General features: G+C 34.3%; 1 protein-coding gene across 1 annotated transcript in view; it reads left to right on the forward strand.

The window, feature by feature from the left end:
- Positions 1-27500, forward strand: part of LOC122797756 (transient receptor potential cation channel subfamily A member 1-like) — a 1191690-nt gene that overhangs the window by 137210 nt on the left and 1026980 nt on the right. Inside the window, exon 3 of the mRNA XM_044066280.1 lies at positions 10924-10933. Within this exon, the coding sequence (XP_043922215.1) occupies positions 10924-10933 (10 nt within the window). The remainder of the gene's footprint in view (positions 1-10923; positions 10934-27500) is intronic.

Below are 27500 nucleotides of genomic sequence, written 5' to 3' on the forward strand. Positions count from 1 at the left end.
ACAGGCCACCAATTATAGTATTTGAACAGGGAATATTAATTGGAATAAATTTCAATGTTTTTAGACAACAGGACACATGTTCCAACAGTAGGTTTGTTGGAAAACATACTCATTCATTTATGTGTTCAGGTTATTGGTGAAGATAAGATGGGGGGGGGGGGTGATGTTAGTTAACAAATGTAGATTCTTAAAATGGTCACAGTTTTAATGATCATTGCTCTGCTCATTACTCTACATGTATTATTACAACAACTATGGCCTTGGGTTGGGCAGTGGTATGTTTGTACACAGTATAATTACAGCCTTCTTATAGCTACTTTATACTTTCTCTTACCTGAAGACCTGTGGAGGGAATGTTTGTTAATACTACATGACTGTTTCTACCCATATTCACATAGTCAGGGTTACATAAGTGCACTCATACTGTGTGTGTGTTACTGACACACTCTGCCTTGATTTCTGTCAGTCATCCTGGTTGTTGGTAGCAGGGACCAGTAGCTGTGACAGCATAACACTTTTGAATATTTCTTGCGGGAGACCACTTGGTGTATGTAGTTATATTCCTGTCATTTGCAGCCTTGAGGTTGGACCACAAGTGCTGGACACAGTATAACTACAGCCTTCTTACAGCAACTTTATACCTTTTCTTAACTGGAAGACCTGTGGAGGGAATGTTTGTTAATACTACCTGACTGTTTCTACACATTTTCACAAAATCCTAGTTGAAATTATGCATACAGCTTACTACCACTCCAGAGATTTGAACCATGGCTGTTTCTGCTAAAAATATAACAAGTGCGTGTTTCATCAGAGGGAGCTATTGAGAAACTACGGTCTTTTCCTTGAATGATTTCTTTCTTGTTCTCTCTTTGTTGTATGATCTGACCTTGTAATTACAACATTCTTATACATACATTCCTATACATACCTTTTCACATAGCACAGTGTGAAAAACAGTGGTTAACACAATATTACTATTCAGATATCAGATCTCGGTGCATGATATTTATTTGTAGTATCAGTTAATTTCATGTGTTATAGAGGCACTGACTTTGCCAGATGAGACTTGATTGTTTAATGCTTTCAGAGCTATAGTTGCTATGCATAACCTGCACACATTTCAAATCATACCATACCAGAGTAAACATAACCAGTCCAGGGTTTTGTATTTTATTGACAGGCAGTTACAGTTTTATTAATATATGACCCATATGAGACTATTACTGTAATATACTGTCTTGGGCACTTGTGTTTATATGGGGGTTTCACAACTTTATTACACTGACTCCTCACATCTGGGCCTAGTACACTACTTGGTTGAGAAATAAAAGTTACTTCCTACATAAATATACAAATAAATTAAAATTGTAATGATTTCACATACAAAATGGAAATGGCTTTGGCGAGGCTTGAACCATGAATAACTACATGCAAAGTGTATGCTCTAACAGCTACACTATTGTACTACTGCTGATGTTGTATATCGATTGTCATTTAACTTCTCGTGCCGTTTAAGTTGGGCTAAGCATAGCTGAGCAACGGGCACACTCGTGCAGCTACGCTTAAACTTTATTGCAGCTGTGAAAAAAAAATATATATTTATCTGTTGGGGCCTGTGCTTTGCAAATGTTGATGGCATATAACTTTTCACAGTATGTCCAGATTTTTTACATTATATTCTGGTCCACTTTTCATAAACTTGTGGCTCTCTGGACATTATTTAAGATTGTTGTTTGACAATAATGACAGACATTTGTGTTTTATACTTCATACCCTTCAGAAAATTCATGCTAATGCAAAACCTGTTCTTATATCACCTTTCTAAGTTTGTAATAGCAATATTTCACATTTGTCCCTTATGTCTTTGTCCAGATTTCTTACTCTAAAGAGTTGAGAGGTGTGCGTTTTAGACTTCATACCCTTCACCAAGTTCATGCTAATGCAAAACCTGTTATTCTATCAACATTTTAAGTTTGTAATAGCAATATTTCACTGTTATCCCTTATGACTTTGTCCAGATTTCTTACTCTAATGGGTTGAGAGGTGTAATGGGTGATCTCACTCTTTTTAAATTGATGTACGGCAATTCTGGTGTGCAGGGGGCATGTGTATTGTGAGAGCACTGCTCTCAGACACACCCCCTGAACTCATACACATCCCTGTGTACGTATTACAGCATGGCAGAGCACCTTCATGCATATGCATGGCGTACTGCTGTGCTGCACAGGAATGGTCCCTTCTGTGCAGGAATAAGTTATTCCTCCACAAACGTTTGCTGAATCCAGGGGTTTATTAACCAATATATAGATCGCCTACTATTTTTGGCTGTCATTATTAACTGTTCTTCTTTTGGTTTCATTTCACATCTCCTTCTCCAATCCTGCATCAAATTTTGGTCAGTATGAGGTTGCTGCACATATTTTTCAATACTTGCCACTATACTTGCATACTTTTCAATTTTTCTTTCCTCCTATTCTGGTTCTTTTCTTTTTATCCATTCTTGTGTGTTTTGGCACTTTCAGTTGCTGTTTGTTTTTGTTTACGTCTGACTTGGTTTCCATTCCCATTTTGCTCTGAAATGCTTCTGCTAAACAAAGTAAGGATGCTGTCTCACACTTCTTCTTTTCATGCTTTAGAACTTTCACTATGTTTGAATCTGATGAGGTCAGCAAATATATATGTGGTCCCATGATTGCAGATCTATGCATGTCATCAATTTTAAGGATGCCCATACCTCCCTTAAGGGTGAGGGTTATGTAATTCTGGTATGCATTGTTTTTTATATATCATTTGGTTAGCATTACTTACTTTTTTTTGTTTTCATGTCCAACTAATTCAGCATTTTTGGGGTCAGTCAGTCACACCAAAGCTTTAAGTTAGAACAAGAATAGCAAATCAATTTGCAGCTTGAACTTTATTCCTATATATCAAGGTTGTCTGCAGTATTAGATTTAGTCTTCTAAACTATTTCTTTCTAAGTTGTGATCTCATTTGCTCACATGTTATTGCTGACTCTTCCTCTAGTCTCAGATATTTATACACTTATAATTTCTCAAATTCCTTTGTATCACATTCCTGTCCCAAATTGACAGGACGGCTCCAAACTGGATAAAAGCTTTATTCCACAAGGAACAGACAATCAAGAATAATGTCAAGCAAAATGCAGAAGACTTTTAAGCGCTTTTCGTTTGTTCTCCAACAAACTTCATCAGAAAGTAGTGTAGCAACACAGGACCCAAACATTTAAACAAGAAAGTGCGGGAAAGTGTGTCCACATTTAAAGATATACTAACTTAATTAGTGTAAATGTATGCGAAGCTTCAATGAAACATTTAACATAATAAAAAATACTTAAACCATCTAAAATGACTTATGTCCCAAAAAAATTTTTTAAATCTTTAAGACAAAATGTAATCATAACAAAAACCTAAACATTATAAAAACATACAGCCAAAACTAAACTTGTAAAGTTGTGAACATGTTATGACTCAACACAACCTACACTGGGTCAAAATAGCACTAATACTATTAACATATGACTAATCCTAAAAAAATAGGGAAGTCTTTAAACTAGGAATAACTAATACAAAATAAATTATCTAGCAGTAAAATAATAACAGTGATCAATATAGTGTAACTATCTTTGTACAAGTTTAGTTTTGGCTGTATGTTTCTATAATGTTTAGGTTTTTATTATGATTACATTTTGTCTTAAAGATTTAAAAATTTTTTTTGGGACATAAGTCATTTTAGATGGTTTAAGTATTTTTTATTATGTTAAATGTTTCATTGAAGCTTCGCATACATTTACACTAATTAAGTTAGTATATCTTTAAATGTGGACACACTTTCCCGCACTTTCTTGTTTAAATGTTTGGGTCCTGTGTTGCTACACTACTTTCTGATGAAGTTTGTTGGAGAACAAACGAAAAGCGCTTAAAGGTCCTCTGCATTTTGCTTGACATTATTCTTGATTGTCTGTTCCTTGTGGAATAAAGTTTTTATCCAGTTTGGAGCCGTCCTGTCAATTTTGTATTTTCATAGTTTTAGTGCCGTTTTTGCTTTGACATTCCTGTCCCAGACTGATATTTTCTTGATGCTGCAGATTTCCTTTTATACATTTTGCTTCTGCATATTCTTTAAGACCAAATGTCATTCTTATATCTTCTGAGAAACTTTTAACCATTTATTATTGTGTTTTCAGATCTCTCTGTCCATCTACAACACCTTTTACCCATTTTCCAGATGGAAACAGGGTGTCACTTCAACACTGGCAATCATTTAGTGCCACGTTTCACACTGCCGGGTGGCTATCCCTGCCATGGCTGTTCAATACCACACATTCATATGTGCACTCACACCTATGGCCAATTTAGAGTGCCCAATCTGCATACTGCATGTCTTTGGAATGTAAAAGGTAATCAGATTATCTGGAGGAAACCCATATGAACACAGGGAGGGTATGCAGACTCTGCACAGATGACACCCCAGCTGAGAATTAAACCAGAGAACCTCTTGCTGTGAGTGTCAATGCTATTTCTCTTGCCACTGTGCTTTCTGATCCTCTTCTGATAAACTAAACAAATTTAAATCATCCACAAAAAGAAGATGAGATGAATTTAAACCAGGTTGGTTTCTGAGTGTTAAATTGTAACCATAGCCTAATCTAATAGTAAACAGCTTAATGGGTTAAGGGTAAGACAAAACAGCAGTGGCAAAGAATCACTTTGGAGTATTTCCCTCTGAGTGTTTACCCTGAAATAATAATTTACTATTGGTCATTTCTTAGCTGCAGTTTGGTTTGGCACTGTCTCATAGTCACTCAGTGTAATTGATTAATGCAATATGTCTATCTTACGAAGACATTCAAGGTGAGATGCTCCTGATTTTATTTTGTAATCTATACATGTCATACTTAGATTCTTCCAGTTTTTATTCCCTTCTGTTATGACTTTAATAATAACTTATCTTTTGTTTCATATGGATTTCTTTTATTCCTTTTTTATTCTACTGTCATAAATGATTTTCTTTCTTGATGGCTATACGATCTGTCTTGATCAATTCTGTTATATCATTTATATATTGTTGGGAGGCATGTTATTGGCCTGTAGATCTTAGGATGGCTTGCAGGTTCACTATTAAATAAAAGTTTCAGTTTTCCTGTTGTTAACCATTTTGGTGTCTGTTCAGAATGTGTATATAGTAAATTCTTACTCAGCTCTAAATCTTTGCGTAGAGATGTTAATGTCTTTAACCATAAGTTTGATATTATATCTCAGCCTCAAATTTTCCATTTAGAAGCTTTTCGTAATATTGTCTCAGTTTGTCTTGCTGTTACTTTATCCAATTTCTTATCCTCTCCATTAAAACTCCTTACTTTTTCTTTTAATTCTTCTATCCATTCAGCATTTTTGTTATGTTCAGTAAGGACTGTATAAACACTTCTCCAAAGTCTATCTATTTCTTCTTTTTACTGTGGAATTTTTATTCCCTTTGCTGCATTTTCCAATTTTCTATAAAAAACGTTTTGTTCATCAATGAACTGCTTTTTCCATTTATTCTGTAAGTCTTCCATAATGGAGGTTTGTAGTTTGTGGTTTTCATTATGTTTATTAAAAACTTTAACAGGTATAATAGAATGAGAGCAGCTGGTATTGTTCGTCAACTCACTCAATCCTAAAATGCCTTTTTTTGTGCACTTCTAAGATAATTAGTAGGAAAAGAAGATGGAGGAAGACTAACATAAAGAGATGATGGTATGTTAGTTCTAATAAAACAAGGTAATTAGAAAATATAGAATAAAGGGGTTTAGGTAAGTTCTTTAATGTAACACTTATTGCACTTATATAAACAAAGGTCAAGTAAAAATGCTGATATTTTAGAAGCAATAGATGATTACTGTTTATCACCAAATGCTGCACTATTTGCAACTAAATAGGCAGTTAGACAGAAATGTACTCTGCATTTTACACAGCTAAGACCAGTATGTCGTGTTAAATTCAGACATGCAGTAGACAAATAATGTGTGCTTATGTTAAAATGTGTGCTTATGTTAATTAACAATAAAAATAGTAGTTACAGGCACCTGTAATATACAAAATAAGTAAGTATTGTACATTCTGTTTCATTAGCTGATGTATGTAGAAGCATAACAAGGTGTAATAATCAAGCAAAAAAATAAATAAATGAAAATGAAGTAAACAGTGTCAGTCCAAGGAACAAACTGCATGGTGTACTCCAACAAAACAGTTTAAGAAATGTCTCTGTGTGGAAGATTTTCAATCTATATATATATATATATATATATATATATATATATATATATATATATATATACATAGTTAATCAGTGCATATTAATCAGATCAGACAATGGTAGTAGAAATAGCGAACTTAAATTCATCTTAAGTCAAAAAACTAATAAAAATATGAACAACTTAGAGAATGATTTTCTAGTTAGAGGCTATTTAAGTCAAATGCTATCAAAGTAGTTTATAGAGCACAGTGCAATGAATGTGATGCATTTTATGTGGGCAAGACTACAAATAAATTTAAGCATAGGATTCCATGTCATCTGTCAGAAATCTGCTCTGGATGTAAAAATAATTCACTAGCCAAACACCTTTCTCTTCATAAAAGACAAACAGGTTTTAAGTTCCAGATACTGGATCACATAGACATGTGTGATCTTGAAGGAGTCATCCTTTATATTCTGGAGAAACATGAACTCATGTGGCAATAAAGCTGAACTCTTTTAGGAAGCCTGGACTAAACTATTACTGTTCACTTAAAAGTGTACTAGAACTTAGAAGAACATTGCCACATTGTTTACATGACTAATTTTATTTAATTTTATTCTTCCAGTTGGTTTTAAATACCATGGTAAATCAGTTTTAATTTAAGTGTATATTTTATTTCCATTATACATTTTTTTTTCTTTTTCTTTTTTCCACTTTATTCAAAATAATGTGTAATAACAATACTAACTAAATATACAATAATATTGTTGTAGATAGTTTTTAGGGTTCTTGTACACAGACCTGAAGAAGTCTAGAAGGACAAAAGTGATCTTTGTTAACAATAGGTTATGAAAATAGAATATTTTTTTACACTGAATTTTATACATGCAAAGTGTATATGTATATATTTATATGTATTTTTTGATTGCCAAATGGTCTTAGGTTTTTATATATCTCCAGTCATGTAGTATTTTGTCTTGGATAAAATCACAGACTTAATAATCTACTTAATAATTTGGTTAAATAAGAGGAACCACATCATTATTAATTTTATTTAAAGTACATAAGGGTTATATTATTATGACAGCTACTAAGCAGGGCTGAACCAACTCGAATGTTACACTGATGGGGTAGGGATGTGAATTTAAACCACTCGTTTGCCTGATAAAAAGTGTGTGTGTATATATATATATATATATATATATATATATATATATATATATATATATATATATATATATATATATATATATATATATATATACATAGTTAATCAGTGCATATTAATCAGATCAGACAATGGTAGTAGAAATAGCGAACTTAAATTCATCTTAAGTCAAAAAACTAATAAAAATATGAACAACTTAGAGAATGATTTTCTAGTTAGAGGCTATGAAAGTCAAATGTTATCAAAGTAGTTTATAGAGCACAGTGCAATGAATGTGATGCATTTTATGTGGGCAAGACTACAAATAAATTTAAGCATAGGATTCCATATCATCTGTCAGAAATCTGCTCTGGATGTAAAAATAATTCACTAGCCAAACACCTTTCTCTTCATAAAAGACACACAAGTTTTAAGTTCCAGATACTGGATCACATAGACATGTGTGATCTTGAAGGAGTCATCCTTTATATTCTGGAGAAACATGAACTCATGTGGCAATAAAGCTGAACTCTTTTAGGAAGCATGGACTAAACTATTACTGTTCACTTAAAAGTGTACTAGAACTTAGAAGAAAATTGCCACATTGTTTACATGACTAATTTTATTTAATTTTATTCTTCCAGTTGGTTTTAAATACCATGGTAAATCAGTTTTAATTTAAGTGTATATTTTATTTCCATTATACATTTTTTTTCTTTTTCTTTTTTCCACTTTATTCAAAATAATGTGTAATAACAATACTAATTAAATATACAATAATATTGTTGTAGATAGTTTTTAGGGTTCTTGTACACAGACCCGAAGAAGTCTAGAAGGACAAAAGCGATCTTTGTTAACAATAGGTTATGAAAATAGAATATTTTTTTACACTGAATTTTATACGTGCAAAGTGTATATGTATATATTTATATGTATTTTTTGATTGCCAAATGGTCTTAGGTTTTTATATATCTCCAGTCATGTAGTATTTTGTCTTGGATAAAATCACAGACCTAATAATCTACTTAATAATTTGGTTAAATAAGAGGAACCACATCATTATTAATTTTATTTAAAGTACATAAGGGTTATATTATTATGACAGCTACTAAGCAGGGCAGAACCAACTCGAATGTTACACTGATGGGGGTAGGGATGTGAATTTAAACCACTCGTTTGCCTGATAAAAATTGTGTGTGTGTGTGTGTGTGTGTGTGTGTGTGTGTGTGTGTGTGTGTGTGTGTGTGTGTATATATATATATATATATATATATATATATATATATTTATATATGTGTGTATGTGTGTGTGTGTGTGTGTGTATATATATATATATATATATATATATATATATATATATATATAGAGAGAGAGAGAGAGAGATAGAAAGCTTGTGAGGAAACTATTACTATTTTTGTTTTACTTGGATCGCTTGTCTATGTACTTAATAAAGGATTTTCAACTGGAAACAGACTGTCTACCCTGCTTCGATTACTTTCAAATACGTAGTAATTCTGTAAAATATTTTAAATTATATATATATATTTTTACTTAAGACAAGTTTAGGTTTGTTACTTCTACTACAATTATCTGATCTGATTAATATACACTGATTAACTAGATATATATGGATTGAAAATCTTCCACACAGAGAAGTTTCTTATACTGTTTTGCTTTTGGGCCCACTTGTTTAGTGGGTTGTTTGAGACTTCGGGGATACCATGGAGATTACTTGTATACTCCAACAAAGTCACCAAACAAATGCCAGCAAAACTTCATAGGATATAAGTTTATTTCATATATATGCAAGAGATGGCCTGTAGACTGGCTTTGGTGCAATCACACCTTCTTCAGTTCAAATGTATACTGCATAAAGAAATGATATCATATATGTAGAGCTCTGCAAAAAAACTTTTAAAGTAACTAAAACCTTAATTAATATATAAATACATATATTAATTGTTAAAAATACAATATTCAATTAACATCAGATAAAATAAAGCTCTCAACTTTATCAGCCAATGTCTTTCCTACCTTGCTAATATTTCATGTCATCCAAGTTTACTAGACATTTTATATATTAATTTATCAACATCAGTTAACATAAAGTTGGCTATAGGGTGTTTGAGGGTATGCTTAAGTGCTGCATTACTAGATTTTTGACATTTAATGTCACATGAATGCTCTGTGATGCATAACTTAAAACAACTTCAAGTGTTACCCACAAAAAGAAGCAATACATGTGCATACATTTAAATAAATAATCCATTCTGTATCACAGGTAATAAGATGTATAATTTGAAAAACCATACTTTTGTTGACAAAAGAAAAGTTGTTTGTTTTTAAAACAACAGGACAAACTGGACCATGCCTACATGGCCTAGAGTCCACAAGCTTGTCTCCATAAATTGTTCTCTGGTGAGATGGGATAGATGCTGGTTTATATTTCAAATAGCTATTTAGAACTTTGTCTAATGTACATCCACTTCTATAATTAAATTTACAAACAGCTTGTAAAATAGAAGCTACACTTTGATCGGCCCTCAACACATTCCAATGCTTGCAGATAATTTTTCTGAAGTAACCAGAATTAGACCCATATGTAGTAACTAGGGCTAAATAATTATTGATGATGTTGACTGCAAGTTTGTATATTAGCAAATCTTTTCTATTGACACTATAAATTGAGTCAGATATCTTATACATATTTCCTTGATCATAGCCCCTGTTTAAAAACCTATGGGTAAAACTATCCCCCTGATTTTTAAAATCCTGATGCTCTGAACAACTATGTCTTATTCTTTAAAACTGAGATTTTGGAATGTTATTGACAATACACTTTGGATGGCAGCTTTTGGCTTTTAATAATGAGTTCTTATGAAATGGTTTCCTACACAAAGATGTATCACCAGAGCATATATTAAGGTTGACGTTCTTTGTAACAAATAAGTGTTTCTATTAATACAATTCATTCAACAGTTCAATGCAGTACCTCCACAGTTACAGACATAGGAGCAGATATGAATGGCAGCAGGACAAACAGTGGATATGAAAAGTTCACACACCTCTGTTAAAATGCCAGGTTTTTGTGACATAAAAAATTAGACCAAATAAATCATTTCAAAACTTTTCCCACCTTTAATATGACCTATAACCTGTACAATTCAATTGAAAAACAAATAAATCTCTTAGGATAAAAATATAAAAAATAAAAAATATACAATACGCTGGTTGCATAACTGTGCACACCCTTAAACTAATACTTTGTTGAAGCACCTTTTGATTTAATTACAACATTCAATCTTCTTGGGTACACACCTGCCATCAATTAAAAAGACTCTGATTAACCCCAAATAAAGTTCAGATGTCCTAGTAGGATTTTCCTGACATGCACTCAGTTGCCTGCTATGGCAAAAGCTATGTTTCACAGAGCTTGCAAAGCATCAAAGAGATCTCATTGTTTAAGGGTATCAGCCAGGAGAAGGGTACAAAAAAATTTCCACAGCATTGGGTATACCATGGAACACAGTGAAGACAGTCATCAAAAAGTGGAGAAAATATGGGACACCAGTGACATTGCAAAGAACTGGACCTCCCTGCAAAACTAAGAAAAGACAAGATGAAAACTGGTCAGAGAGGCTGCCAAGAAACCTACAGCAGCACTGAAGTAGCTGCAGGAATTTCTGGTAAGTACTGGTTGTGTACTACATGTGACAGCAATGTCCCATATTCTCCATATGTCTGGGCTATGGGGTAGGGTTGCAAGATGGAAGCCTTTTCTTACACAGAAAAACATCCAGGCCCAGCTAAAATTTGTAAAACAATACATCAAGTCTCCCAAAAGCATGTGGGAAAATGTGTTATGGTCTGATGAGACCAAGGTGGACCTTTCTGTCCACAATTCCAAAAGATACGTTTGGCACAAAAACAACACTTCACATCACCAAAAGATCACCATCCCCATGATGAAACATGGTGGTGGCAGTACATGCTTTGGGGAAGCTTTTCTTCAGCTGCAACTGAGACTATAGACAAGGTGGAGAGAATTATGAAAAGTTCCAAATACCAGTCACCTTTGGACCAAAACCTTCAGGCATCTGCTAGAAAGCTGAAGATGAATAGGAATTTCACCTTTCAACACGACAATGACCCCAAACATACATCCAAATCAACAAAAGAATGGCTTCACCAGAAGAAAATTAAAGTTTTGGAATGGCCTAGCCAGAGCCCAGACCTAAATCCAATAGAAAATCTGTGGGGTGACCAGAAGAGAGCTATGCACAAGAGATGTCCTCGCAATCTCACCAATTTAGAATGCTTTTGCAAGGAAGAGTGGGCAAATATTGTCAAGTTAAGATGTGCCATGCTGATAGCCTCCTACCCATGAAGACTGAATGTTGTAATTAAATCAAAAGGTGCTTCAACAAATTATTAGTTTTAAGGGTGTGCACACTTATGCAACCAGTTTGCTGTACGTTTTTTTTATTTTTTTTCCCTAACAGATTTGTTTGTTTTTCAACTGAATTGTACAGGTTATAGGTCACATTAATGGTGGGAAAAGATTTGAAATGATTTATTGTGGTCTCATTTTTTTATATCACAAAAACCTGGCATTTTAACAGGGGTGTGTAAACTTTTTATATCCACTGTAGTACTAACCACACCCTTAGGACAGATGGGAGAAGGTCTCCACTATGGGAGGAATGCCTGGGTTATAGTCAGCACCAGAGTGTTAACTGTGTGTTGGGAAAGCAGGCCCTATTGCTTTTAGTAAAGATGCTAATAAATACATCAAAGAATGGGTCTCCATCCCCCATCATGAGACTTAGAGGAAGAGCCAGATCCAATCAGAGTTCAGCCAATAAGTGGGAAATGAGTTCTTAACACCTATATAAAAAATGGCAAAAATCACAAAACCAGTTGCATGGTAATGGGTAAAACCATAACGTGAAAGAGAGGGCTCATTGTCTACCTAGTTAGACAGTACCAGATCCATGTGGGAAGACAGGAAGTCAGAGTATTTTATGTGCAATCCTCTATACCTATGGACACGACTGGCATGCTTCTTTAAATGGCTGCTGTGGATTTACTCGAGGTTTAAACAGGTGCAGAGGTAGATAAGAATGACCTCAGATGTGTTATGCAAAAAACAATTTAACATAAAGATAAATAGGTTTTTAATGTTTTGCCATTGAAGATAGCAGTAAAATTATGGCTGACAATATGAAACTTTCAGCAAACAATGATTCAGCATAACAGTTGGTAAAGATCACCAAAACTAGTTGGAAGATACTATCCTGAAACCTAAAATCCACTGCTTTCTGCAGATCACCTAAAAGAGAAAAAGTATTCAGTCATACTGTCATAAACCCAAGACTGGAGTATCAGGACATTGCCTAATATAACCACATTTGAAAAATGGAGGCTGCATAGCTACACTTTCTACCATCTCTCCTAATGGGTTACACATTCATCTTTCTGTTACAGTTCATGTCATTTTCCCCTGCTGCAAATATCAGTCTAACACTGGCAGGAATATGAAGCTGAATATTATTTTTTGTTCCTAAGGTTTTTCTGTTTGATTATTTCCTTATGTATACTAACACTAGGCATCTTTAAGGTTTTCTTTTCTCATTGTCTTACACAAAAAAATAGTGAGTAGCAATTTGCAAGAAAGTCTCAAGAATAGTTAGCCAGATTATCCATTAGTATGAATGTACATTTGATTTTTTATTAACAACAAGATATCAGCCATTCATGATGTGTATGTCCCATATCTGTAGCAGAAGTGTATCTTGAGCGCAGGCTACTTTCAAACTGTACCTTCACACAGTTTTTCAGGGCCAAGCATCAATGCAAAACTCTTTTAATAAAGCACACTTTCTTTGTATCTGTAAGTTTTCTCTCACTAGATGTTAACCATATGACAAATAAGAACTGCCTACTTCCATCCTCTAGGAGAGGTGAACCAGCAATGAGGGCTCACTTTCTTTCTCCCATCAGCAGTTGCTGCAGGTGCCCGAGCCACTGTCTGAAATTGAGGTGCATGTGATATAGTCAGAGATGTTTCCTTGTATGCCACTGAGCTGGCTTAAGTTTTTATTTTTGAGCATATTTTTCCAGAAATATGTGAAAGTATATTATCAATTAATAACATGACTACCCATTTCAGAACATTTCAACAATAAAAGACCACTCAGCTACCATCATTATGATTCATCAATGTCTGCACTCACTACCCATTCACATCTCACATGTCTTCTTGTAATGAAAATGGCCAATGCAAAAGTATTTCAACTTGCTTTATATAAATGCACAGCAGTCCTTCAAAGATAGATTGATTATTTAACTTTATCAGCTCATCAAGGCCAGTCATTTTTATCCCAAAGGCAACCACATACCCAGCAAAGTTAACCATATCTGTTAATTGTGTACATTTCAGATTTCTGACTGTGGTAAAAAAAAAGATCAATACTAATAATAACAGTAATAATAAGGGCCACAACAACATATTTCAAGCTTGTTTCAAACAAACACACAGTAGCCCCAGTAAAGTATTACAGCTTATTTCAGACAAAGTAGTCCAGCAAATCCAGATTGAATGCTGCTTAAATTAGTAAACAACAATAGTTTAATCTATTTTCATAATCAGATATTCTCTTCACCCAGCAGTTATATCCACTATGTTGACTGTGCACACCTCAGATATCTGTTTATGATAAAAAATTAATGGCTATGGTAATGTATTTCAGGTCTGTTTCACACAAACACACAGTATTCTAATTTACTTCATATATATATATATATATATATATATATATATATATATCTATCTATATATATATATGCACACGTGCTATAAAGCCAAAATAGGCAGATGGCAATAGTTTACATTAATTGTATCTATGGACAGATTTCTATTCCCATTCAGAAGTTATCGACACTTACTAATGGAGTATACCTTAGAAGCCTCACTGTAATAAAAATGAATGATGATGACAATGAATGTTTCAACTTTGTCTCATATAAAAATTAGGCAGTGTACAGTAATCCGACTTGCTTTCTAAAACTCACTTTGGTCTTGCAAATCCAGAATGATTTCTAAACAACAACAGGCAGTCATTTCAGCTTACCGACATTCCCTGTAACAAGCATTTACAGCTGCTTTGTTGTTTCTACATGTCACAGATGTCTAAATTTAATAAAATAAAAGTGACATGAAGTATTTTAAATTCCATTTTACAAAAACTTACAGTTTCTTGCTTGCTCCCACAGTCCATATCTTGTGCTGGACAGGAATAATTAAAAAAAAAAAACATCAATAAATAAAACATAAACTTATCTCACACTACTGGTCTTTTGCATTGTGATTTACTCTTTTCCCTTTATCATTATTAGTGGTCTTTCTTTTCTTTGACATTTCCTTCTCATGATTTGTGGTATTTCAGAGGAATAGAAAACTCTTAAATTCATCAGTCTCTTTAATCATACAAAAGTTTATTATTGTTCTTGAAATGGATAGAATGATATCTCTGCCTTTGATCTCAGGGCAAGTTCTTGACAACTCCTTCTTAAAGACGTAATAGATTGATTAGTTAGAGACCTGATCGTAATCATCTAGTTTAGTAAGTAGTAGTCTTATGATGCAGGTAACCTCAAACTATTACCACACTAGACATTATACCTTATTTTGTCACATTCTGGAGAAGGAGTTACATCACCTAGGTAAACACCTCTAGATTTATGAAATGTAACAGATTATAAAGACACATTATACAAATAAATTTTGATAAGCTTAAGCCAGATCTTTGCTTTATGTAGTAGCTAAGACATTCATATTTGCCACTCCATGTATAATAAAATATTACTTTTCAGATTTAGTCTATGAGATACATTTGGTAGCAATAGGTAAGATCATGAGGCTATCCTATGCAACAAAACATATCCAATAACCAAGTATGATGCATCCTTCATGCAAAACAAGGTATATCTTCAGAACTGAGTAAACATCTTCTGGAACAGGAACTTCACTGGGTATTTGTCACTCTCCCTTTGCTAAACTCTGCCATGTGGGAATACTCTTCAGGAGGAGTGGAGTTATGGCTAGTGCTGTTTCCATACAAAAAAGGTTTACGTAGGATGAAATTGGTGTTTTAACAACCATTTTTTTCCATGAAAAAAGTGAGGTCCAGTAATCATAAACAGCAACAAAGCAATTTAATCTTTTGTATTACAGAGACAGCTAATCTAAGCAACAGTCATACAACAAACTAGCAATATCAAAAGGCACACACAGCTAATCTAAATAATAATCAGGCAACAAATGTAGAGACATTTGAATAATGGAGCGATTTGTTTTTGTAGACCAAGGAACATATCTATAATCCGAGGGCTGACTTCTTTTCAACATTGTTTTAATATTTTCATTCTTTTTGCAGTGTTAGGGGAAAGACAGTAAAAATTATCCCTTAATCAGAAGTGCAGCCAGAACCTTGCAGATCCAATGTGTACCTTGCAGTCCTGGCAACTACCGGTACCTGATGAAGGTGATGTTACATATTGTGTATAGGAAACATGAACTCTACATTTCTCCTCACCCTAATCACATACTTCTTTGGATGCCACTGAAAATTATATCCTTTGTTTGTATGCAGTTTGATACAATTGCACTCAATCCACCAGCATTGATTACAGCTCAGGGACGTAAAGCATCACATCTGCAATAGTGCTGAAATTAACCATGCATGGAATACTTAACTGCAACTGCAGTTATGCATCAGTATGACTACTAAAGCAGCGTGACTTAACAGCCAATCCCCACATGATGAACTTAATGTAAGCACTTAAATATTCCTTTACAGTAAATGACAAAATAACCAATACTTCCTGTTTCCCATCTAACATTGTATGATTGTGTGGAATATAGCATTTAGCTAGTACCCTCATGCAAGCATCATCACTGCTGCAAGCTGTGGCTGCTTTCAATAGGGGTACTGCGGGCTTCGTCTTCTTTCTTTTTTTTAAGTAAAGAAACACAATGTTTCTTTATTTAACATATATGCATATATGCATACATACATACATACATACATACATATATACATTTATTTTATTTATTTATTTATTGCATTTGCTTGCCAAGAAAGTCCACTGGGCCTAAAAGAGTGCATTTTCAGCAGAGGCCCAGGGAGAAAAGCTCCGACAAGAACATAGACACAGAAAATATTAAACATTAAGTGGTACAAAAGTAGATACCATTTTACACATAGTGATTACAGTAATATATACAGAATATATACATAAAAGCAGGAATTATTTTGGTTGCCAGATGAATTCTTTCAGAGAGGTATAAATAGAGATTTATTTAATCAACATTATTGTACCAGTATCAACAAGTGATTAAAATAATAATTATGGAGAAATTATCATCATTCAGCAGTAGCAAAGAGCAGTTTAGTTATCATATAAGGAGAAGGTTAGGTTATAGAGCATGTACATAGCCAGGAAGAGGTGAAATGATTTTTCACTATCTGTTTGAAGGTGGAGGTGCAACCTGAATTTCTTATAGAAGGTGGAAGTGAGTTCCATAGTCTGACGATGGTGAAGGAATAGAGGAGTTGACCAGCAGGTAAGGTGGCCTTTTCTACTTTTAGAAGGAGATAATTTTCAGATCTTAGTTGCCTGCTGGGTTAGTATTGGGCAAGTAGTGTCCAGAGAGCAGCACAGTCTGTGGGTCTGTAGATTATTTTGTGTGCTGTAGTTAATTGGATAAATGAGAAATGGTGGGGGATTTCCAGCCACCCTATTTTTTTCAAAGAGTTACAGTGGTGGGATGAGAATTTGGCCTTGGTAGCAAATTTAGCTATTTTGTTGTAATACATTTAAAGTTTGGATTTTACAGAATTTTGGATATTAGTGAGGAGAGGGGCACCATAAAGGAGAGAGTGTAATAAAAAAGAGGTTGCAAGGGTTTGTCTAGTAGAGAGGCTAAGGAAATGTTAGTGCCTGTAGAACATACCAAGTTTTTGGTATGTTTTTTGATGTTATTGTTTATGTGTAGGTCAAAGTTAAGGTTTTCATCTATAATAATGCATAGTAGTTTAGTGTGTGGGATAGCTTCTTTAGTGGAATTGTCTTTGGCTTGTATAGTAAAGAGCTTTTTATCTAGGGAAGTGGTTTTTGTATGGGAAAAAATTACTAATTTATTTTTTTTTTCAGATTTAAAGCAAGATGATTGCTAAGCATCCAAGATTCAGCAGAGGTGAGAGCATTCTGGATGATTTGCTGGAGTTCAGAGATGGAATTTGCAGTGTATATTACTGTAGAGTCATCAGCATACTGGATTACTTAGCATTCTGGGAAAAGTGGAATGAAAGTTGTTAATAAAGATGCTAAGTAAGAGAGGACCAAGTATGGAGCATTGGGGTGCCCCTGTGGAGGTATTGAGGAAGGGTGAGTAAGATTGTTGCCATTTGGGGGATTGCTGCCTATTGAAGAGATAGTCAATGAACCATTGCAGGGTAGGTGGGGAAATGTTTAGGAAGGATAGTTTAGAGAGGAGGATGGTGTGGGAAATGGTATCAAAAGCTTTGCGGATGTCTAGGAAAAGGGAAGCAATTATTTTGCCAGTATCCCATGCCTGGTTAACTGTGTCTAGGAGGAAGAGGAGGATAGTAGTGGTGCTGTGTCCTGGTATGAAACCATGCTGAGTGGGTGATAGAATTTGGTTTTCAAGCAGGTGATTGAAGAGTTGGGCATGGATACATTTTCCCAGTATTTTAGAGAGGGGCGAGAGAATTGCTATTGGCCAAAGGTTTGTGGTGACTGTGTTGGTGCTGCCTTTGTGTAAGGGGATAAATAAACAGATGTGCTCTTTTCAAAGCAGCCACAGCTGTAACACCCTAATCTTGCACTGACATCACCATGTGAGCTGCCCTGGAGCTGTAGGATGCAGGCAACTGCCTAAATAATCCATACTGTAATCTGCCACTGTCCTATTGTAACAACTGTAATATATCCTAAATGGACTAATAATTTGCATGTACTTTGAGATCTGCCACTGTCCTATAGTAAAAACTGTAATATATCCTAAATGGACTAATATTGTGCATGTACTTTGAGATTACTCTGCACTTTTTTGAGTCAGTTAAATGAAACACTTTTTGACTGTCATGTTACGTTAGGATTACAAATATTTAAAACAAATCAGGTATTTTTATCTCTCTGCCCTATTATAAATAGTCATTTTGCATGACTGTTTAATGGATATGTCCATGTTGTTTCAAACTACACTGAAAAATTAAGGGAGTGCAACACTTAAGCAATAAACCACACCTGGGTGTGGGTAATGCTGGATTTACCCACAGTTGGTGTGGTTTGGTCACGAGAGTGAAGCCCGAGTGGCCAAACAAAGACAACCATGGGTAAATCCAGCATTACCCACACCTAGAAGTGGGTTATTGCTATTATACAATAACATTATTTAAGAAAAAAAATACTTACTTTTCTTAAATAATGGCATTGTATAATGTCTCCGTGCTGCCCTTCCGCAGCTGTCTGGTATTCTGCGGCAGTTCTGATGTATTGTGCATGCGTATGCTTACGCAATACATCAGAGTTGTGTGTGGAAGCAACGGAGAAAGGAAGATGTCCGTTGCTTTTTAAAAGTGTTGCGCTATGTTAAAAGAGTTTAACATAGCGAGATAGCTTTAAAAAAAGCAATGTAGATCTTCCTTTCTGTGTTGCTTTTTTTAAAGCTGTCTTGCTATGTTAAACCCATTGCTGTTTAAAAAAAAAAGACATATTAATGGAAAAAGTCCAAGTGACTGGACTTTTTTCCATTAGTATAAGTCTGATTTACAATGGGCATGCTGACCAATCAGCATGCACGTTTTGGAATATTGACGGAGGGTCATTGTATAATATATAATATAAAATGACTTAAGACATTTACTGTGTTGATTCTGCCTTTTATAGCATGGTCTTTGTCAGAGATCCCTGCATTCTTTTCAGTTTTCATGAAATAAAAATGACCTTTTTGCAATGTTTCAATTAATTATTTTATTACTTAACTGAATGCATGCATAACTTTTATGGCAGATGTATTTTTTAAATGAATGTAAAAGACTAAGCTTTCCCTGTAATGATCTTTAGGATAAATGGAGGATATATATGATGTTCAATGCAGATAATGTAATCTTAAGCTAAACATTTTAGATTATATGGTATTTTACTGTTTAGCTAATGACATATATCTGTTTACTGTAAGAGTAATCTGAATGATAGATATACAGGTCACTTGATAATCGTACAAATAATAGACCTTCTTTTTCCAGTGCACTGCATTTTTATGACAATGGGCTGCAGGCTAAATGGAGGCAAGTGTAATGCAGCAGCAAATACTAAAGTGGGTAAGTAGTTCCCTCACTGAATCAAATAAAACATGTATAGCATGTATACAAATGTGAAAACTGCTTTTACCTTGTTATACAACTCCAAAATCTTTTATCATTTAGCCACATACTAATGATTTTCCAGTGCAATTCTAAGTCTGCCCAACATCCTTCTTTAATATCCTACCATCAGACCTTCATTTACATTGGCAAGTCATGTTTTCATTGTAACGTGGACTCCTTATAATTTCTGATTTATATCCCTAATTATATTTGTCCATTTTTCCAGTTATCCTGTTAATGAAAGTTAGTCAAGCAAATTTAGAATAATTATTTAATGTATGATATTAATGAAAATTATTTATCAGTGATTCTTTCTTTACTGGGTATTATATATTCGAATGGATGTATTTAAAAATTTGATCTGTCTTCATAATCAATCAAATAAAGGAATGAAGAGTAGATTTTTAAAGCTATTTTAACTTGAAATTTATACAAGCAGCTGGATAAAACTATTTAAAGTTGCATAAACTAAATTAGTGATGATATCTGTCTAAATCATTGATGATATTTGTAACTTTTGAATTTTTACACCCTCTTCTGTCTTTTCCTGCCTCTAAACTATTTTTGCTTTACTTTCTAGTATTCACACACACACACACACACACACACACACACACACACACACACACACACACACACACACACACACACACACACACACACACACACATATATATATATATATATATATATATATATATATATATATATAGGGTCTATATTACATCGTCGAACTGCAACAAGTTCGAACGATGTAATATCAAAACTGAAAGTCTGAAACCTGAAAATAGTGAAACCATGGCACATCGATTTCTTTACCAGGGAAAAAAATTGGTAGGCCATTTTCAGGGCTTTTCTATTTCCTCCACTGTGGTGCAATCTCAGAGTTGGTATATTTAAGTAGGGGGGTGTGGGGCACAGCCCCCCACATGGAGGTTATGGGGGCAAAGCCCCCCACTTTAGGTTAAGTTTCAGGTTGCAGGGTTTTTTTTTTTTATTAGGGAACAGCAATTTTTTTCCCTGGGAAAAAATCGATGTTCTTTGTGTTCGCTATTTTAGTGTTTCGGATATTAGGGTTCAATATTACATCCTTTAAACTTTTTATTTTTTATTTTTTTATTCATTTTTTTATTTATTTTATATATATATATATATATATATATATATATATATATATATATATATGATTTTGCTTTATGTATGCTTTCTGCTTTGTATATAGACCTTTTCTTTTATGGCAACTTATGCTAATCTGTTCTGTCTCTTATATCTGTAACTGAAATATTGTTAGCATTATAATGTACTGTTAAAGTCTATTAATGGAGCTTTTCTCCTCGTGTCTCCACTGAAAATGGGGCTTAAGCCCAGTTGGATCAACCCGGTTAACAAATGTCAATAAATACAAAATAAATAAACAATATATACATATATATATATATATATATATATATATATATATATATATATATATATACGTGTGCGTGTGTGTGAGTCATAATCTCATGATCAAGGACACAGCTGATTGAAAATGTGCATCTGTGCTCCTGAGTTTTGTTCAGATGTGTAGATATTCTAGCATCTTCTTAACTGAAATGTGCCAGAAATGCCTGTATGTTTTTTAGGATGTTGGCCTATGTTTTTGTTACAAGATTGCATTACAGCAGAGATAGATAATATACCTTTTCTCAACTGTTGTATTGATATATATATATATATATATATATATATATATATATATATATATATATATATATATATATATACTAACTTGCCTCCTTGCAAAAAATACTTTCCTGGAAGTTAAGTTGTACAGTTGCCTGTGTGTGAGTGTATATGTATATTTTTGTGTCTTTCAATCTGCATACAACTATTTGAGTGCATTGCATTTTGGGCATGCCTGGTTTAATGCAACAGCATGAATGAGTGATTTTTTAATTTCAGTTGATTGAGTTGTGACTACTGTTGTTATTCATCTCTTTCTCTCTCTCTCTCTCTCTTTATATACTGTATGTATATATATATATATATATATATATATATATATATATATATATATATATATATCTATGTATATATATATATATATATATATATATATATATATATATATATATATATATCTGTGTTTGTGTGTGTGTGTGTGTGTGTGTGTGTGTGTGTGAGTATGTGTGTGTGTATCCAACTAAAAATGTGCAATGGTCACAGTCAGATCTGTGGCATTATCACAAAAATGAAATGATGCTAGTACTCACATGCAATAGTTTTTCCAACTCTTATTAGGTCTAAATATCAGATGACATATCAGTTTCACTATAAATCTTCCTCAGTACATTCTGATCTAATGATATCCATTCAAACGCATTTATACTGCTGGATATCAAGTGATCAATACAATTACACTTGGGTAAGGAAAAATGTGCATATTTAGAGTAGCATTTAAATCAAATGTACATCATACTTTGTAAAGCAAAAAAGAGTACACAAAATAATTATAATAACAATGTAAAAAGAGCATGCGATCATAGGTTCATAGGTTCATAGGTTTATACTAGGCTATCTGCCCTAAGGCATTTATAAGCCTAGCCCAAATTTTTGTGGCTTACGCCACCCCTTATATGAAAAAAAATACTGTGCCCATTAGTTTGTTGTGCCTCTGTCCAGCAGTGACACAGATATGATTCCCGGGGTAAACCTACGATCTCCCATCCATAGGTCTAGATTTCTCTTGAACAGAGTCAGCGAGGTGCTCTGCCTCACATGGACCGGGATTTTATTCCACAGCATAGGGAGTCTCTGAGTGATAAATCTATCCCTCCAGCACGTCCTATTTATATCCGTGCTAAGGTTTAAGTCGCTTGCTCTAGTGGTTTTGGTGGATTTGGATTTTTTGAGGTGGAGCATGTCCATTAATTCTGGGTTGGACATGGCCTTGTATGTCAGGCACATGTCACCTCTGAGCAGATGGTATGCGACTGAATAGAGCTGGAGTTTCTTCAATCTGGCAGCATATGACAGATTTTGGAGTCCCTTTATCCTTTTGGTGAGGAACTTTGGGGTCTCTCCAATTGCTGCAGATGTCGGTGAGATACATCCCGAATGGGGCATTGTACTCGATCATTGGTCTGATAAGTGAAGAGTACAGGGGAACAATGACCTCACAAGATCTGGATGTGAATCCCTTCATGATCAGGTGGGCAATGTAGAAGGTCTTTCTAACCACTTTAGCAATGTGAGTGTCAAAAGAAAGGCCACTGTCAACCTGGGTCCCCAGGTCCCTGATAACCTCTTCTGTGCTTAGTGGATTGCCACCTATATGGTAGCTTGGGGTTACCTTGTTTTTCCCGAAGGGTATGACTATACATTTTTTGGCGTTTAACTTCAGGCCATGGCTCTGGCACCAGCTATCTGTTTCCGTGAGTCCCTTCTGAAGGATATCCGTGTCCGATGCACTTTCCACTATGGCGCCCAGTTTGCAGTCGTCTGTAAACTTTGTCAGCCAAAGTCCTCCCATGTTGGCCTGTACGTCTGAGAAGTAGATGCCAAACAATAGGGGGCCAAGGACCGAGCCCTGTGGGACACCACTTGTGACCGGCTTGGAGTCTGACACAGCGCCAGCAACTCTAACCCTGTGGGTTCTGTCCTTAAGCCAGTTTGCAACCCATCTTGTGACATATGGGTTTACATTTAAGCTGGTAAATTTTTCTACAATACCCGAGTGGGGTATTGTGTTGAAAGCCTTTGCAAGGTCATTGTTCCAGACTAACTACATATGGGAAAATTCACCAAAACTTCGTATAACACTATAACAGTATAGGTAAAAGAAAAGAAAGTGAAAAGAAATTAATCTCAAATCCATACACTTCTATAATTCTATGATTTAAAATGCATCAATTGTCTCCAAGGAAAAATGCCAATGTAAAATCTTCCTTTTTTTACTCCGAATATTGTACTGCCCATTATCAAGCTATCAATAGTATCAGTACTTGTAAATGCCTCTGCCTCTCCCACCCCTTCTCCTTTTTGCCTTCAGTCTTCCCCAGCATCAGTAGCAGCAGCAGAGGTGGCAATGTATTCTGTAGTAAATGCTGTCTTCACATTATGTAGCCAAAAGTACTTAAGTATTAGTTTTGAAGTCAGACCTTCAATGTCTATATTTTTAATTATTGAATGATCTGCTCTTCATACACTCCATGAAATTCTCAAATGTTTTCTGCAACACCACAGCTCAAAATCCTTGATTTTCCAGATTGCACTCTAAATTATAGTCCAGCTTTCACAGGTATATGTTATTACATTGAAGACCATAGCTTTTACTTTGCAGACCTGTGTGACAAGATGATGTCTTTTTCCTTTAAAATCTTATCCAGACTTGCTATAACTTTTCTTTCAAGAAGCATGCATCTTTGAATTTCATGGCTACTTTTACTATCTGCAGAGATTTTTGAGCCATGAAACGTGTTTCTTTGCTTGTTTATTCCATTTATCTATCAGTGTAGTTTGACTAATCTAAATCCCATTTTTTCAATAGAGACCTGTAAAGAAAAGCTCCAAAGTCACAGTTAGTTGTAAAAGCTAAGTCAAAAAGTTGTATGATACATTGGAAACTATGCACAAAATATACAGAAAAAAGACAACAATGGTAGTTGCACTATCAGTGTACAATACATACGTCAATAACAGTCTATAGGGAGGAGTACCAATTCAATTAAAGGAAGGGTAGGGAGATATGAGAGGAAGGCAAGTTAAAGCAGTAAGAGCGTAGCTAGTACAGAAAAGGCAGAACATGTAAGAATATTGCTGGTATTGTAGGGAAAAATAAGTGAAGGCTTATCAGTTTTCCAGGAATCAAATACAGGAATAAGTCATACTAGAAGTTAGGTAAGCCTTTAGTCTGCAAATAAATCTAAAATGATTAGGTTTGCATCTAAGTTCTGGAGATAACAAGTTGCTTTTGTTCTGCAACATGAACAGAGAACAATGAATCACTTTAGTGGTTATATGTCTTTGTTAGTTTGACATTATGATCACAGGCTCCTGGGTGGAAGGGTATCTGTGAATAGTAGTAGTTAATATACATTTGTTAGGTTTGTGGTATAAGTGAGGCATGTTTTTAGTTGATTAAAATGTAGTGCATGTTTTATCTTTAAGTTGATGTTAAACAGTGCAGCAGAGTAATGGGTAGAGTTGGTAACATTGTCAGGAAACTTGACAGTTTTGTTACAAGTCATTTCTAGATTATGTAGTTGCATTTGGGAAACACTGATGATGAATTTAAGAGAGTGTTTGTAGTATTTAACTGTGCTAGGGTAGATAGGTAGAATGCACACGTGTATAACATTTCTAGCTTTTTGAGATAGCATACTGTATGTTATATAAATGCAATTAATGGTAAATAATAATTTGGGTGATAGGTTGAATCTTGATTTTAGATGAAAGATAACAGAGATTTTAAAAGATGCAAACAGTAATAGCTTTGACTTTATTAGAATTTAGGAGGAGATGGGAAACAGGCAACTTTCAACATGGAGAAAAGTTTCTTGAGCCATTTTATGTATTTGCTTGACAGAGCTGCTGGGACATATCAGGGTGGTGTTTTCTGCATAGTATATTAAGACACCATTAGGGAAGGCAGTGGGCATCTCATTTGAGAAAGTGCTAAATAGGATGAGACATGTACTACATCCCAGAAGAACACCTATGCTGATAGGGTGGAAATATTGGTATGTTTGCGACATTTTACTGCTTAGCAGTAATTAGAGAGGTACCTATTGAACCACTTTAGGATCATGTTGGAAATATCCATTTTTTATAGTCTAAGAAGGAGAAAGGAATGGGATACAAAAGTGAAGGCTTTGGAAAGGTCAATGAAGACAGAAGTGGCTAGAAGTTATTTAATTGTATAATGATAAATCATATTTACGAATGATAGCAGAGTGGCTTTGGTATTATTCCCTGCATGAAATCCATGTTGAATAGACAGGCAATTACTGCTTAAATGGCAATGCATAATTATTTTTTATATGCATTGCTCACTGATTTTTGGAGGGGTTATAAGATAACAATATGTCTCAAAGATTGATTTAGGAACCATGGTGTTTTGTGCGATTTTTGTCCAGATTTTGAGAACCTATTGTCCTGTAATGGATCTGTTAATAATTATGGGAACTGAATGTGCTGTTGGAGATATTCTAAGGTGAGGTGGTCTGAAACTGGAGAAGCTGGATTTAACTTTTGTAATAACGTTTTTATTTGGTACATCCTACTATGTTAGGGGTTTAAATGTACAACAGGATGATCAGTGTGAGTATAGATGAAACTGTCTTACATTGCTGTGCATTTAATCCAGAGATATCTATGAATTGTTTATTACATATAGAAGCAATATTTTGTCTTATTCATGAGCAAATGAGTTTGGTGCTGGTTTTATTCCAGGTTTTAGAAGTTTATTGATAGTGTTCCAATGTATTTTGGGATAGGTTTTGTGGTTGTTTACTAGATGACATAAGTAGGGTTCTTTGTGAATGACAGGTAATTTCTAATCATAGTATATGCTTGTCTAGTTAGGGTTGTTTTGTGTGCTTCCATTGTTACCATTCATTATCTATGCTTGATATAACTTGTTTTATTTTAGATATCACCCATGGGGATGAGATGTATTTTACCTTTTCTCTTCATGAAGGCACAATTGAGTTTAAAGCATTGATTGTGTTGCTTCATCTAATGGAAGGAGTTTAATAAGGACCCAGTATTATCGTTCAAATTTTTCATCATGTTCAGGCATATTAAAATTTTTTCTTACAATGTATCTAACAGAAGGTTATGTATTTAGTAATTGTTTGTTGTCTCCAGATTATGGAGGTTGTATGGTGGTCAGAGAATATATCAGATAAGACAACTAATTGGATTTTAGGCAATCATGCCACCAAAATTCTCTAAACAATATATTTTTTTGTTCTAGCTGGTTCTATGATTAACTGGTTAAAACTAAATAGGTTAAGGTCAAATATAACTGGTTGCAATTCCTTAGGATTGTACTAGTTAGGATAAATATCACTGAGTACTCTAGTATTATATTTGATGTTTTCTGATATCCAAGGTTGGAGTTATTTTGGTTGAGGATTGAGGTGGGATTTAAATCATATCTATGAACAAGAATAAATAGTTATTAATTGTTAGGTGTGAAAATGTGAGATTATCACTGTCAAAGGTAGTGATGTTTAAATGGTTTGAATGTTAAGACTGTTAGAGAACATCATACATTTTCCACCACCTTTCTTGATACATCTATCCAGTCTAGTAATAGTGTACATTGGCAGCAGTATTTCTTCATTTGAGATGGCAGGTTTTAGTCAGATTTCTATAATAGCTTGAGTATTAGGTTTATGATATTGAATCCATGTCTGATTTTTCTATTTGTTTTTGTTTTTTTTTACAAAGACGTCTAGTGTTTATATGTTATATCTTTAACTATGTAATTTGCACTTGAGACTGGATGTTTTTCTTTTCTGAGTTTTGATTTATGCTTAGGGGGCCTGGTTGCATTAAAAGTAAAATCCCTTATTGCATGCACTTTGTTCCTATCTATTTGCAAATAATTTATAGGGCAAGATGGCATAACTTTAAATCATTTGCTTCTGAATAGCAAGTCAGGTTTTGCACT

Source organism: Protopterus annectens, chromosome 3.part1 (assembly GCF_019279795.1).
Source record: "Protopterus annectens isolate FY-2018-M chromosome 3.part1, PAN1.0, whole genome shotgun sequence".
NCBI lineage: Eukaryota > Metazoa > Chordata > Ceratodontiformes > Protopteridae > Protopterus > Protopterus annectens.